We start from the raw sequence: 12,180 nt of genomic DNA, 5'->3' as shown, positions 1-12,180 counted from the left end.
AGATGAACTCAATGTCTCTTGTCCAACATTTGATGAGTTTTACATTGAGGAACATTATTCTGAGACTGCTGACTCACTTTAAACATTAGGTTTATATTGGTTTATAGAATAATTTTACATTTTATCCAGCGTCCCATCATTTTTGGGATTGATCTTGTACATTTCTCACTCTCTTTATCTAACTGTTGTGTCATTAAGGCCTGTTTGGCATCATAAATGAAGTTAAAGTGGAAGATAGGTTTGTTGTGAAGCAACAAGACGTGGAGATTAGTTGTTTTTTGGTGTCTTTTTTAGTTCATACTGAACAGTAAACATGTTTTAGTACAAATATCTGTTAAAGGAAAGAGAAAACAGCTTCAGGTGGAGTCTTACTGTCGCCTTCGTGATGTTCAGACACCTCGAGAACGATGTTAACACGGTGTAGTGACCCTCTCTGTCCTGCTCTCTCCAGCTGTATCCGAGGATCAAACCCAGACAACGCTCACTGGCATAAAGCCCAGATCAGGAGGCTCACTCTCAGGAGGGCGCATGCACACGGAAACAAGAAGAGAAGAAGAAAAGGGTGGAGGTAGGCGTGAGGCCGAGGAGAAGATGGAGCTGTTTTTTCCTCTTTGGATGCAGAATGTCTTTTCACCCGCCTGGATTTTGTTCGAAGTGATCATAGCTCGACATCTTCACAAGAGTTCAGCAGCATGAGAGATGCTGAAGAAAAGAAAAGTGTTAGAAAAATGAACTTTTGACTGTAGCTTCAAGTCCAAACCTGCTTTAGAACATGAAACCACGAGCTCGGACTCCTAAGGCTCAACATCACATCCTCCAAAGGTTCTTGACCACTAAATGTCACTTTATTTTTGTACGATTTTCATTTGAAAAGAAAGAAAATCACCTAAATTAACAGGTTAGACGAGCAGAGAGGATGTGAGATGTGAAAGTGGAGCTGGAGAAAGGAAAGTGAGGAGAGAACAAACGAGTGTCTGAATGTGTCAGATGGGTTCGGCTTCGTATTCAAAGTGTTTACCAAGTGTTGGAAGTGGAACCACAAGCCTGCGACGCGTGGTCAGAGGTCAGAGGTCAGCGGCGGCCAATCAGAGGAATGTTTTGGTTCCCATCTCACAAGCTGACATTAAAAAGCATCTGGGAACCATTACAGATGTCTGAGTTTTCCCTGTTTATGTGACTCAGTTTGAGCCTCAGCTGCCGGGCTGACGTCAGTTCAGCTGCTGAGGAAGGAGAAAGGAGGTGCAAAGGGAGGAGGTGCAAAGGGAGGAGGTGCAAAGATGCAAAGGAAGGAGGTGCAAAGGGAGGAGGTGCAAAGGGAGGAGGTGCAAAGATGCAAAGGAAGGAGGTGCAAAGGGAGGAGGTGCAAAGATGCAAAGGGAGGAGATGCAAAAGAAGGAGGTGCAAAGGGAGGAGGTTCAAAGGAAGGAGGTGCAAAGATGCAAAAGAAGGAGGTGCAAAGGGAGGAGGTGCAAAGATGCAAAAGAAGGAGGTGCAAAGGGAGGAGGTGCAAAGATGCAAAAGAAGGAGGTGCAAAGGGAGGAGGTGCAAAGATGCAAAGGGAGGAGGTGCAAAGATGCAAAGGGAGGAGGTGCAAAGATGCAAAGGGAGGAGGTGCAAAGATGCAAAGGAAGGAGGTGCAAAGGGAGGAAGCAAGTATGTGTAAAAATGGTTTAAAGGTGGAGGGAAGATGCAGTTTAGACTAAAGATGCTGAGAGGAACTCAGATTAATAATAAGATATCGAACCAAAAGCTTAAATCTGCCGGTAAATGGATCAAATTTACAGCTTCTGTTGCTTCTCATTCTTTATTTTGACCACTTTAAACTGTGTCTTAAGAAGTAAACTCACCCCTGTTTGAACAAACCTGTGTTTTCAGTGTTTTTACGGGGCTCGTTTAGCCCGAACTGAATGAAGAACCTGAAGCGTGAGAAAACCTTTCTCCTTCAGTAGTTTTACGAGTTATTTTATTCCCTTTTTTTTTTGGTTTAATTTAAAACAAAGTATTGTTTTCTTTTACTACTACACACCTCTTTTGTTTCTCTCAGTCAGTGCTGCCACCTAGTGTTCAGGAAGGGTTTGACACTCCATAAACTTAATTTCCTTGAACCCACGCTGTGTAAAATATGATGCAATAAGCTGAGGGATGTTTGATGAGAGAGAGGAGTACATACCATTACTTTGTGTATATGCAACCTGTAAGTATGCAGCTAATGTACAATAATAATAAAGTATAATCCCTGCAGAGAATGAAAGCTGTGTCTGTGACTCATTCAGTCAAACAAAACGTGATATAAACACAGATACAAAATGAACTCGTATGTCATTTTATCCTGCAACAACTTAACCAAAACGCTGAATAAATAACAAATATTACATGCTTAAATGGTAAGATTTTACTTCATTATCAGTCCACTCTAAGTAAAAAAAGACATGTACATGATGTCATTCATTCAAGTATTTTCTCTTATTCATTGGCGCGGACGATTCACTCCAAATGTGTGATTAATGGAGCCCAAAACTGTTCAAAATCACTGACATTTATTTAAAAGAAGCAGATCTGAATCGATTTAAAACAACAAAAAAAATAGCCACAATACCAAGTGATTTCACATGTTTCTGTAAACATTTTAACATGAATCAATATTCTAATATTTGGAAATGTTTCTTACAACAAAAGGATGGCCCTGAAGGAAGGTTTGGGGACCGCTGAGTTGGAGACACATCTGCAGGCTGCCTGTCAGCAGAAATTAGGTTAGAATTTAATACAACAAGAAAACGTTCAGGGCTTTCAGGTCCAAAACAAACTAATTTAGTACATTTACCTACATGTAGAGTAACAGCAGATCACCTTTCACTGAGTGACTCCTAATGCCACTAAAACAGAACACAATGATAACAATAAGCAGCCATAAGAAAGAGGTGTGTGGGGGGGCTCTTTATGAAGCAAACACGCACACAGAGTGAGGCCGTGGTAATAAACTGTGGACTTTGGAGGGAAATTAAAAGTTCATCTCATTTAAGCCTCTGGACTGACAGAAGACACCTAACAGGTAGGTTTTTGTCCTCTACTAACACTGATCTTTGCAGAGTCCGTGAACAAAATTAAAAAGCCGGTTTTATTAAATAAGAATTGAACATTTAAAAAATATATATATATATTGTGGAGTTTGAAGAGAAAGAGACGACGTTTCGGTAAGTCTCTATTATTTATTCATCTCCTTACTCCACTTAAAAGAAAACTATTAAACTGACAATAACTGACATCAACTGACAGAACATACATTTCGTTTTCATGACAACAACCGTTGTCATGGAGACCAGAAATAGAACGTTATTTGTGTGTGCGTTCATCAGTACGCTGATTATAATGTCCGTGTGAAAACAGACGTTTATTTTCCAAGGACCGACCGGAAGTGGTTTTGTTTTGCTAGCTTGATTTAGCTTTTCTGCTAGATGCTACAACTTTACGATGAAACACTTTAAATTTGGCGGCTATTGCTACTACTTAAACAAAATGTAATTGTGTGGTTAGAGCTCGTTCAATACGACATTTTATCCAGACGTAAGTTAACGTTTATTATCTCCAAATAAGCTCTGATATTAGACCGCAGAATTTGGTTTACTGTACATGTTTGGTTTGTTTGCATTAACTATCATTTCCTTTTTTTTTTACAAACTACGGTCGGTTTTTGTATAAATTAAGATGAAATAGTTCCCTAAAACACTTTTCATGTCCACAGAATGGTTTTACAGAGCAGACTGTGTTAAACGTTTTAGAAAATACGAACTTAACTCGACAAAAATGTCTGAAAATAACCAGTTTCAATGTTTGTATGCATTTTCCGGTATTATAAGTTTACCTAAGGAATAAACCAATTTCTGCTAAACGCTAATGATGAGTAAACTGTTATGAATTATTTTTTTCCCTTACATTATTCAGCTTTATTTGTTCTTTTATCTTTGATTTACGACGTTTCCAGTTGTCCTTGAAAGCAGCACCGGTCATGCTTGGCACACAGTTCTTAAGAAACACTGATTTACTTCAGTTAACAAACAGTAAAGATAAACATCTGGTGTCCCCTTAAGTCAAGACAGACTGAGAAGACTTTTACAGACTTTTATGACCTTTCATGGCGGATAGAGCTCACTACTGTCACGTTTTTCTGTCATCCAGTGAGATTAGTTCCACCATGGCGCAGCATTTCCACCTGAACACACCCCTGCTGGAGAGCATCAGCATGTCCAAGCAGGTGGGAACCTCCGTCTATTTGAAGATGGAGAATTCACAGCCCTCCGGTTCCTTCAAGATCCGTGGGATCGGACACCTCTGCCAGCAGGTGGGAACCCCGAACCCTGTAATGATGCTCATAAAAACCTCCCCAGATGCCTGAAATCAGACTGTTTGATGTGTCATTGCAGCTCGTCACACAGTCCAAAGGAGTTGTGTGCTCTTCAGGTGACGCCTGCATGATTACACAATTTATTCTCTTTGCTTTACTGTTGTCTTGCTTTAATTTGGTGCTTTTACAGGTGGGAATGCAGGTATGGCTGCAGCTTATGTAGCCAGAAAAATGGGGGTGCCAGCCACGATTGTAGTTCCCTCCTCCACTCCTCAGCTGGTGGTGCAGAGACTCCAGGATCAGGGTGCTGCTGTCAGGGTTGTAGGGAAGGTAAGGTATACCTAAACGCATCTTTAGATGGATGTAGTAGGTTTCAGTCTTTAAGAGGAGAGTCTTTAAGTCCCTTCTTCTCAGGTTTGGGACGATGCCAATGCTGAGGCTCTCCGACTGGCAGAAAGTGAAGGGCTTACCTTTGTTCCTCCATTTGATCACCCCCTGCTTTGGTAGAAACTTCCTACCGCCTCTTCCTGATGGAATATCTATGAAACCTGGTATTATTTTGATGAATTCTGGCTGCATGTGTGAACGTTTGCAGGAAAGGTCACGCCAGTGTGATGGCGGAGGTCGCAGCCTCTCTGGGTGTGAAGCCCGGCGCCGTGCTGCTGTCTGTGGGCGGGGGAGGCCTCCTGTGTGGGGTCATCCAGGGCCTGAAGGATCTCGGCTGGATGGACGTGCCCGTGATCGCCATGGAGACGGCGGGGGCAGACTGCTTCAATGCTGCCGTGAAGGCCGGGAAGCTGGTCACTTTGGATGACATCACCAGGTTAGATGTTGTTGAAGAAGTCTCAGGGTTTCCCACAGTGACACACCTGCTGAAGGCCTCATCTGTCCGTCTGTCTGACTCCCCCCAGCGAGGCCAAATGTCTCGGCGCGAAGACGGTTTGCAAGCAAGCCTTCGAGTACAGCCGGAGCAGCGAGCTGACGGTCATCTCCGAGCTGGTGACCGACCGGCAGGCTCTTCAGGCCGTCCAAACGTTCCTCGGTCAGTGCCTTTGTTCCCGTTAAACATCAGAGATAGGACTGGATAGGGTAGTGGTATGATTGCCACCTTCCATGTGGGAGACCTGGGTTCAAATCCTCTGCATGAAAGGTATTACCTCCAGTAGGGGTCCTTAGGCAAGACCCCCTTACCCTACATGCCTACCTGTAAGTCGCTTTGGATAAAAGCGTCTGCTAAATGCATAAACATCAGAAACTTTGAATGTCAGAGAACTTCGGTTCTGTGTGTTTCTGCTGTGATTCTCCCACTAAAAGCTGCACTTTAGATGCATTTTAGATGCATTTTGGCGGCCCAGGACCGTGCCTTTATGTGGCAGTTTAACGTGGAATTACCTGCAGGCTGCTGTCAGCTGAGTTTCTGCTGATCTGTCCTTCTTTCAGTTCGTTAACGGCTCTGAAATTTCACGGAAGAACCTTTTTTGTTCCTGTTTTATGCCACAGCCAGATTATCTGTCTGCTTTCGTAACGGTTTGACTTCTTATTGAGATGTTTGAGGCAGACTTTGATTGAAATACCTGTCGGTTGGAGCACAGCGGCTCGCTCTGTGATGGGCGGAGCCTCACCGAACCGAACCCTTCTGCAGGTCGTCTGCGTTTAAAGCATCGTTTCATTCACCCTTTTAGGTATTTTATTACGATTCGTGATCAGTTTGACCTTCCATTAAAGAGCCTTTAAAACAGAGATTTAACCAGATAAATGGAGGAAGTTTACGACAGATTTACTGCTACTTTCACTGAAGTTAAAGAGCTTAATTGTTCTTCCTCAGCAGGCTTCATCACACCTGTTAAACCATGTTGGCAGCCTGTTATTTTCTTACATAACTCAGGACGTGTCTGAAGGCGTTTACATCATGATCTGCGCTTTTAATCGTTTAACTTTGGGTTTTCTATGGTTTAATTATTGATTTACTCTCTGTTTTGTTGGTATTTTGTCTCCTGTTCTCAGGTGATATTCTCCATCGGTCTGTGTTTAAGCTCCTTTAGCTCCATCAACAGCAGTTTTTCTTGCTTTTTTTGTTGGTTCAGCTGCATTTTTGGTTTGTTTTTAAATGATAATACCATCAGTTTCCGTTACCTTTCACCACTGACTCTGTGAAGTGTCCACAACTTTGAATTCTGAGTAAAAAAAAGAGTCAAATATGTGCATTTAAAGTTCTTTCAAAGCATCTAAAGTAAGTAAAAGTCACAGCTTTACCTGCAGTTAGTCAGCGTGTTTAAGATCATTTTATTAGTTGTATTGTTACATAAAAAGTTAATTACTCAACAAAACATCTAAAGTATAGATGGTAGAATCATGGTTGATGAATCACAGGAAACCTCTGGAAAAAACCTTTCAAATAACCGGATAAATGTATCAGTGGAGACAGTAAAAATGGAAAAAATGACCTTTTTAAACCTATAGATGGACGTTTCTGTGTGTTTTCAGGAAGTAGCTCCGTATTATAGTAGTATTTGAGTAAATCTGCATGTGTGCTGCTTGTTTTGCAGATGAGGAGCGTGTGTTGGTGGAGATGGCGTGTGGAGCGGCGTTAGCAGCCGTCTACAGCGGACTTATCCGCAGATTACAGGACGAAGGTAACTCATCTTCATCTCCATCACCTGTTTAAATATTCCCCAACTCACCTCAGTCCAAATCAAAGTCTGCGACTGGAAACCTCCTCAGTTTTAGTGCGTCTGCAGAAGTTGTTTCACCTTTGCTTCGACTCCTTCAGGCCGTCTGCCGCCTCTCCGGGGCCCCCTGGTGGTGATCGTGTGCGGCGGCAGCAGCATCGACATGCAGCAGCTGAGCAGCCTCAGACTCAAACTGCAGACCTAACCCCCCCCCACCCCTGTGTGAGTGCAGGTGTGTGTGTGCAGACAGGTTGTAGAGACATGAAATAAACCACATCCCTGATTGGTGAGTGAATGAGGAAAAAAATATAAGAAATGCTCGATTTTATTGTGAAATTTAGCAAAAAAGTCTAATTTTGTGACATTTCAGTGTCTGTTATCCTAATTTATAATTAAGTTTAAGCTTTAAATGTAACAAAATGTTTGAGGAAATCTCAATAAATGTGTGCAAGTATAAACCGAGTCATTTAAGGTTCCTGGTCAGTAGTTTTTCCACATGGTGGCGCCACAGTTCACTGTTCAAACAGTGAGGGAGACGGTTAAAGAGCTTTCTGTTCCTGTGAGGACTCTGCACCCAAATATTTCTGCATTTTAGGCTTCTCTTGAGGTTTTTTTTATGTGTACATTTTTACCAAAATGACCACAACAGAGCAAACTGATGAAATTTAAATGACTTTGTCTAAATTTCGTCACCAGTTTGTTCCTGGGAGCTTATATCAGGGCATCTGAGGTCACCAGCAGGTGTAAAATGCCCCAAAAACACAACCCTGGGATTTATTTAGTTCCCCTTTGTTTAAAAGTTCCTCATTTAACGAGCCGTCACTCCTTAAGTTGGCTCCGCCTCCTCTGCTATGCCCCGCCCACTCACATCCACCCTGCTGGACAGATGAAGCCAGCTTCTGGTGGAAATGTTCTGCTGTCAGCTGCACTGAGGAGCATGCATCTTCCATCCAGCAGCAGCCTCAGAGGATATAAGAGCCCAGTGGATAAACTATATCTGAGGCTAATGTTCCAGCAGAGTTAGCTAAAGACTGTGAATGTGCAGCAAACACTTTTCATCCCACTGTTTTAACAACTTGGTCCAGTTCAACGCTGGACTGAAGGAACTGAGCCACAAAGAGGATCAGTTCCAACTCTCAGAGCCTGAACTTCAGAGCAGGGAAATGGAAGCATCTGAGAAATAACTCCTCATGGTTTATTTACTGATTTATTTCTTCCTTTAGCAGCAGCTAATGCTAACAGCTTAGCTAATGAAGATGACGTACACCAACTTCTAAGGAGTTACTGCTGTTCCTTCCTGAAAGATGAACATTATTGTTCCCACATTACTTTGTTAGCTGAAGCTTTCTAGCTGAACGGTTCCGTTCTGTAACTCAGACAACCTGCAGCTGTGTTTAAGGTGTGTTTCCAACACAACTCCGGTCCTCTCCTCACTCTCGGTGTGTTAGCGTTACATTATCGGCATGTTTCTGATAAAGATGGAGGTCTCCAGGTACAATTGTTTAATGAGGTTAATATATCCAAAATGTTTAACCGCAGTAATTAACGGTGCACATGCATTACTACGAGTTACGCTGTGCACATCTCCGGCTTGGTCCATTACTGTTGATGAGAAAGCATTGTTTGTTAGCATCTGCTGCTAACTTGCAGCTAACTGCTAACTTACAGCTAACTGTTAACTGCTAACTTACAGCTAACTGCTAACTTACAGCTACATGCTAACTTACAGCTAACTGTTAACTGCTAACTTACAGCTAACTGTTAACTGCTAACTTACAGCTACATGCTAACTTACAGCTACATGCTAACCTGTTTCCCTCTTGAGTAAGGAGCTGCTGACCTCACCTAAAGGGTGGAGTCCAGCACTTGTTAAGTCTCCACCCCTCAAACAGACTGTTAACAGCCAGGTGTTAAACAGAGTCACTGTGCTTAAACCAGCAGGTTATTTTAACCAAAGTCTTTCTGAAACATCTCAGTAAAACCTGATCAGCACAGCTGTTGTTCCTCTGTCGGTCGCCCTCAGCACAGCTCCCTGTTTTCAGTTTGTTGTTCTGCCTCTTTGTGCGTTTTGTCAAGTATTCGGTCCTCCTCTGGTTTTCCTCTTTGTGTTATTGAGTTATTTCATCAAATCGAATGTTTAAAAACCCAAAAACACCTGTTTTAATTCCAGTTTTAAACAGTTTTAATTTGATTTAAAGTGAAGCAGGTGAAACACCTGAATGTCACACAGGAAGGTCACACATGACCGTGTTGCTGATGGCGCTGTGACGTCACAGCCTCGCGGCACACTCAGACGGAAACGCTCCGTCCCGCGCCGTCTCTTCTGTTTTTAAAGGTGAGATTTCCACCACCAGCAGTTAGCGGCTCTGCTCCCACACGGTTGGACGACGGCGACATCGCCGATGTGAGCGATCCATCTGCCTCCTCTGGACGGGATCCGGTCAGCGGGCAGACGGAGCAGCGAATGGACACGCCGGCCCGTTGCTATGACAACAGGAGGGAGCTGCTCTGAGGAGCCGGTGCTATAAATAGGTCCGAGTAAAGAGGGATGGATGGATGGAGGAGAGAGGGTGCACGTCTGCATGGGAACACGCATGTTTAGTTTGAGCCTCCGAGTATGGAGGACTGAAAGTGCCATAATAACAAAGCTGTAGAAATAAATGGAAAATAAATACGTTTATTTGATGATAAAAGCAACTAAAATTAAATTAAAAATTAATATGTACAAAAATAGTTGAATGGGAAATTAAATACATTTATCTGCTTTAAGTTTGAACTAAATTAATTTAAACTTGTATCGATATTTATTTAATTTTCCACGATTTCACTGGACTATTTTTCATTTATTTTCTTATACATTCATCTATTATTTCCCTCTAAATTATTTCTATTTTAATTTCATCATACAGTTTTAATCTTATTTATAGATGTATTTACTTCCCATTTTTTCTTCTGTTCTTTATCGTTTTACATCCTCACCGGTTACAGTAAATCTTTATTTAACACTTAAGTGATGTTCACCTGGTACGAAGTTTTATTTATACATTATTAAATTAAGTTACAGTCCCACAAATCTTTATTCTAATGCTGAAAAAAGTATAAAATCACATTTCTAATCGTGTTAAATCGTGTTTCTGTTTAAAAGTGTGAAGATGATGTGGGTTTTTCCTGCTTCTGTTGGACTAATTTGACTAATTGGACCTCAGTTCTGCGCCTGTCACGCCGCTGCCTCGGCCTGATGTGTCGGTCGGATCCTCTGAGGAGGCTTTTAGATCCTCAGATGCTTCGTTATGATCATCGTTTTCTGCTTATTTAGTTCAAGTTGTGATTTAACACCAATTTAGCTCTTTATTCTTATAGACTTTTCACTGATTTGTTTTTACCTACAAATGAAGAATGTGAGTGTTGAAACTGGCTCTCTGATTGGCTGTTGAACAGAGGACACCGACGGCTGCTTTCGTCCGTTATTATTCGCGGCTGTTGGTTTTGAGCCACCTTAAAGCACCAGAAGGTTGAGATGAAGTGTGTTCACTTCTCCTTGGTTCAGCCGATTCATCCCACAGTTGATCAGCATCAGATGTCACTGAGCCGAGGCTGTGAGGACACAACAGAAGCGTATAACGAACCCATGTTAGCTAACAACATGTCAGGTTATGATTCACAGCATTTAAAGGGGAACTCCGGTATTTTTAAACCTGGACCTTATTTCTGGCATGAAATACGTTCATCTGCTCACCGAGAACAGTTTGGTGAAAGTCGGCGTCCTTCTGAAGATATTTAGATAACTGGAGATCCATATAACGGAGTGAACGGGGCTTAGAGGATGCAGCCTCTAAATAAGGCATTATCTGTCTTTATTTCACCAATACTTTAAGAAGAATGAATGAATGAACGTGTGCTATAGCTCTGTTAGCTCATAGCTCTGTTATGTGGCTACTTGCAGCTATAGGAGAGCTAACGGAGGGATTTCTACACAGGCACTCTACTGGGACCACTTCATCCACACGCCCCCCTGCAGCACAGCTCATTCTCTCCGGTAAGAACGTCCATCTTACTCAAAGTCGTCGTTCACGTTGTCTAAATCTGATAAATATCCTGCCATGTTGCACAAAACTATCAGCAGCAAACTCTGTGTGAAGTTAGCCGACTGTCACAGAGCACGGAGTGAATAAACTGTGCTGCAGGGGGGCGTGTGGATGAAGTGGTCCCAGTAGAGTGCCTGTGTAGAAATCCCTCCGTTAGCTCTCCTATAGCTGCAAGTAGCCACATAACAGCAGCTATGAGCTAACAGAGCTATAGCACACGTTCATTCATTCATTCATTCTTCTTAAAGTATTGGTGAAATAAAGACAGATAATGCCTTATTTAGAGGCTGCATCCTCTAAGCCCCGTTCACTCCGTTATATGGATCTCCAGTTATCTAAATATCTTCTGAAGGACGCCGACTTTCACCAAACTGTTCTCAGTGAGCAGATGAACGTATTTCATGCCAGAAATAAGGTTTAAAAATACCGGAGTTCCCCTATAAATGATGTGCTTCAGCTTGCTTTCTGTGCTCATGCTTCTTTAAACTCACAGATTCTTCTAATATTCAGCTACTAAAATCTTGTGAGTAAAATGAGGGTAAAGAAATGTTGGTAATTTAGAAAATTTTCTTGTTTTTGTTGCTAATTACAGGGTTGATGTCAGCAGCTCCTGATGAACTGAATCTCAGAATGAAACTCGTGGGTTTTATGATTCTTTTTAAACAACATCCATATAATACAACAGCTGCGTGTTTTAGAGGCTGTATGAACACAGTAAAATCTATTCTACACACAACACAAGCAGGACGGGCTTAATTACGGTTTATCTGATGAGGAGCTGATGCACAATCAGCCACTTGGATCAGATCATTCATGCAGCAGGAAAACTAAAAACCTTTAGGTTTAAAAAGCTTATTTTTTACAGCGTAGGAAGGTTAAAAGTGAGCTCCCTGCACACTTATCTTCTGTATTTGACCTTTATGAGCCATATTTCAGGGAGTGTTTTATAAATAACTGTAAAAGATTCCTGATGTTTGAGGTTTTTCTGCATCCGGCTGCATTTACGCCACCTTTACAGGTGAAGCTGATACCACCCGAGCTGCTCTTTTGATGGATGGAGGTGGGTTGTGTGTAGGAAGAGGCTCCA

General features: G+C 42.1%; 1 protein-coding gene and 1 pseudogene across 2 annotated transcripts; both read left to right on the top strand.

The window, feature by feature from the left end:
• The window catches only part of LOC140270382 (apoptosis-stimulating of p53 protein 1-like), a 47,802-nt pseudogene extending 45,551 nt beyond the window's left edge, over positions 1-2,251 (top strand).
• A 773-nt stretch (positions 2,252-3,024) lies between these two features.
• Positions 3,025-7,417, top strand: sdsl (serine dehydratase-like). 2 transcript variants are annotated; one of them, XM_072365077.1, is made up of 9 exons: positions 3,025-3,049; positions 4,174-4,336; positions 4,419-4,455; positions 4,530-4,669; positions 4,754-4,842; positions 4,935-5,162; positions 5,251-5,381; positions 6,886-6,972; positions 7,110-7,417. In XM_072365077.1, exons 2-9 carry the CDS (start codon positions 4,190-4,192, stop codon positions 7,211-7,213), a joined length of 963 nt encoding a protein of 320 aa, XP_072221178.1. In that variant the 5' UTR covers positions 3,025-3,049; positions 4,174-4,189; the 3' UTR covers positions 7,214-7,417. The 2 variants fall into 2 exon arrangements, with proteins under 2 accessions (XP_072221178.1, XP_072221177.1); XM_072365076.1 differs by lacking the exon at positions 3,025-3,049 and adding an exon at positions 3,422-3,561 and having other exon boundaries at positions 7,110-7,416.
• The last annotated feature ends 4,763 nt before the right edge of the window (positions 7,418-12,180 follow it).

This window comes from Leuresthes tenuis, unplaced genomic scaffold (assembly GCF_036924035.1).
Source record: "Leuresthes tenuis unplaced genomic scaffold, fLeuTen1.0.hap1 SCAF_15, whole genome shotgun sequence".
NCBI classification, from domain to species: domain Eukaryota; kingdom Metazoa; phylum Chordata; class Actinopteri; order Atheriniformes; family Atherinopsidae; genus Leuresthes; species Leuresthes tenuis.
The sequence above is the reverse complement of the archived record's forward strand: the minus strand, read 5'-3'. Positions and strand labels throughout refer to the sequence as shown.

Bases quoted from the DNA above. Each gene is read 5' to 3' on its own strand.
- sdsl (XM_072365077.1), top strand. From the start codon at position 4,190: ATGGCGCAGCATTTCCACCTGAACACACCCCTGCTGGAGAGCATCAGC. The intron at 4,670-4,753 runs GTAAGGTATACC...CCTTCTTCTCAG, and splicing joins CTGTCAGGGTTGTAGGGAAG to GTTTGGGACGATGCCAATGC. The intron at 4,843-4,934 runs GTAGAAACTTCC...GAACGTTTGCAG, and splicing joins TTTGATCACCCCCTGCTTTG to GAAAGGTCACGCCAGTGTGA.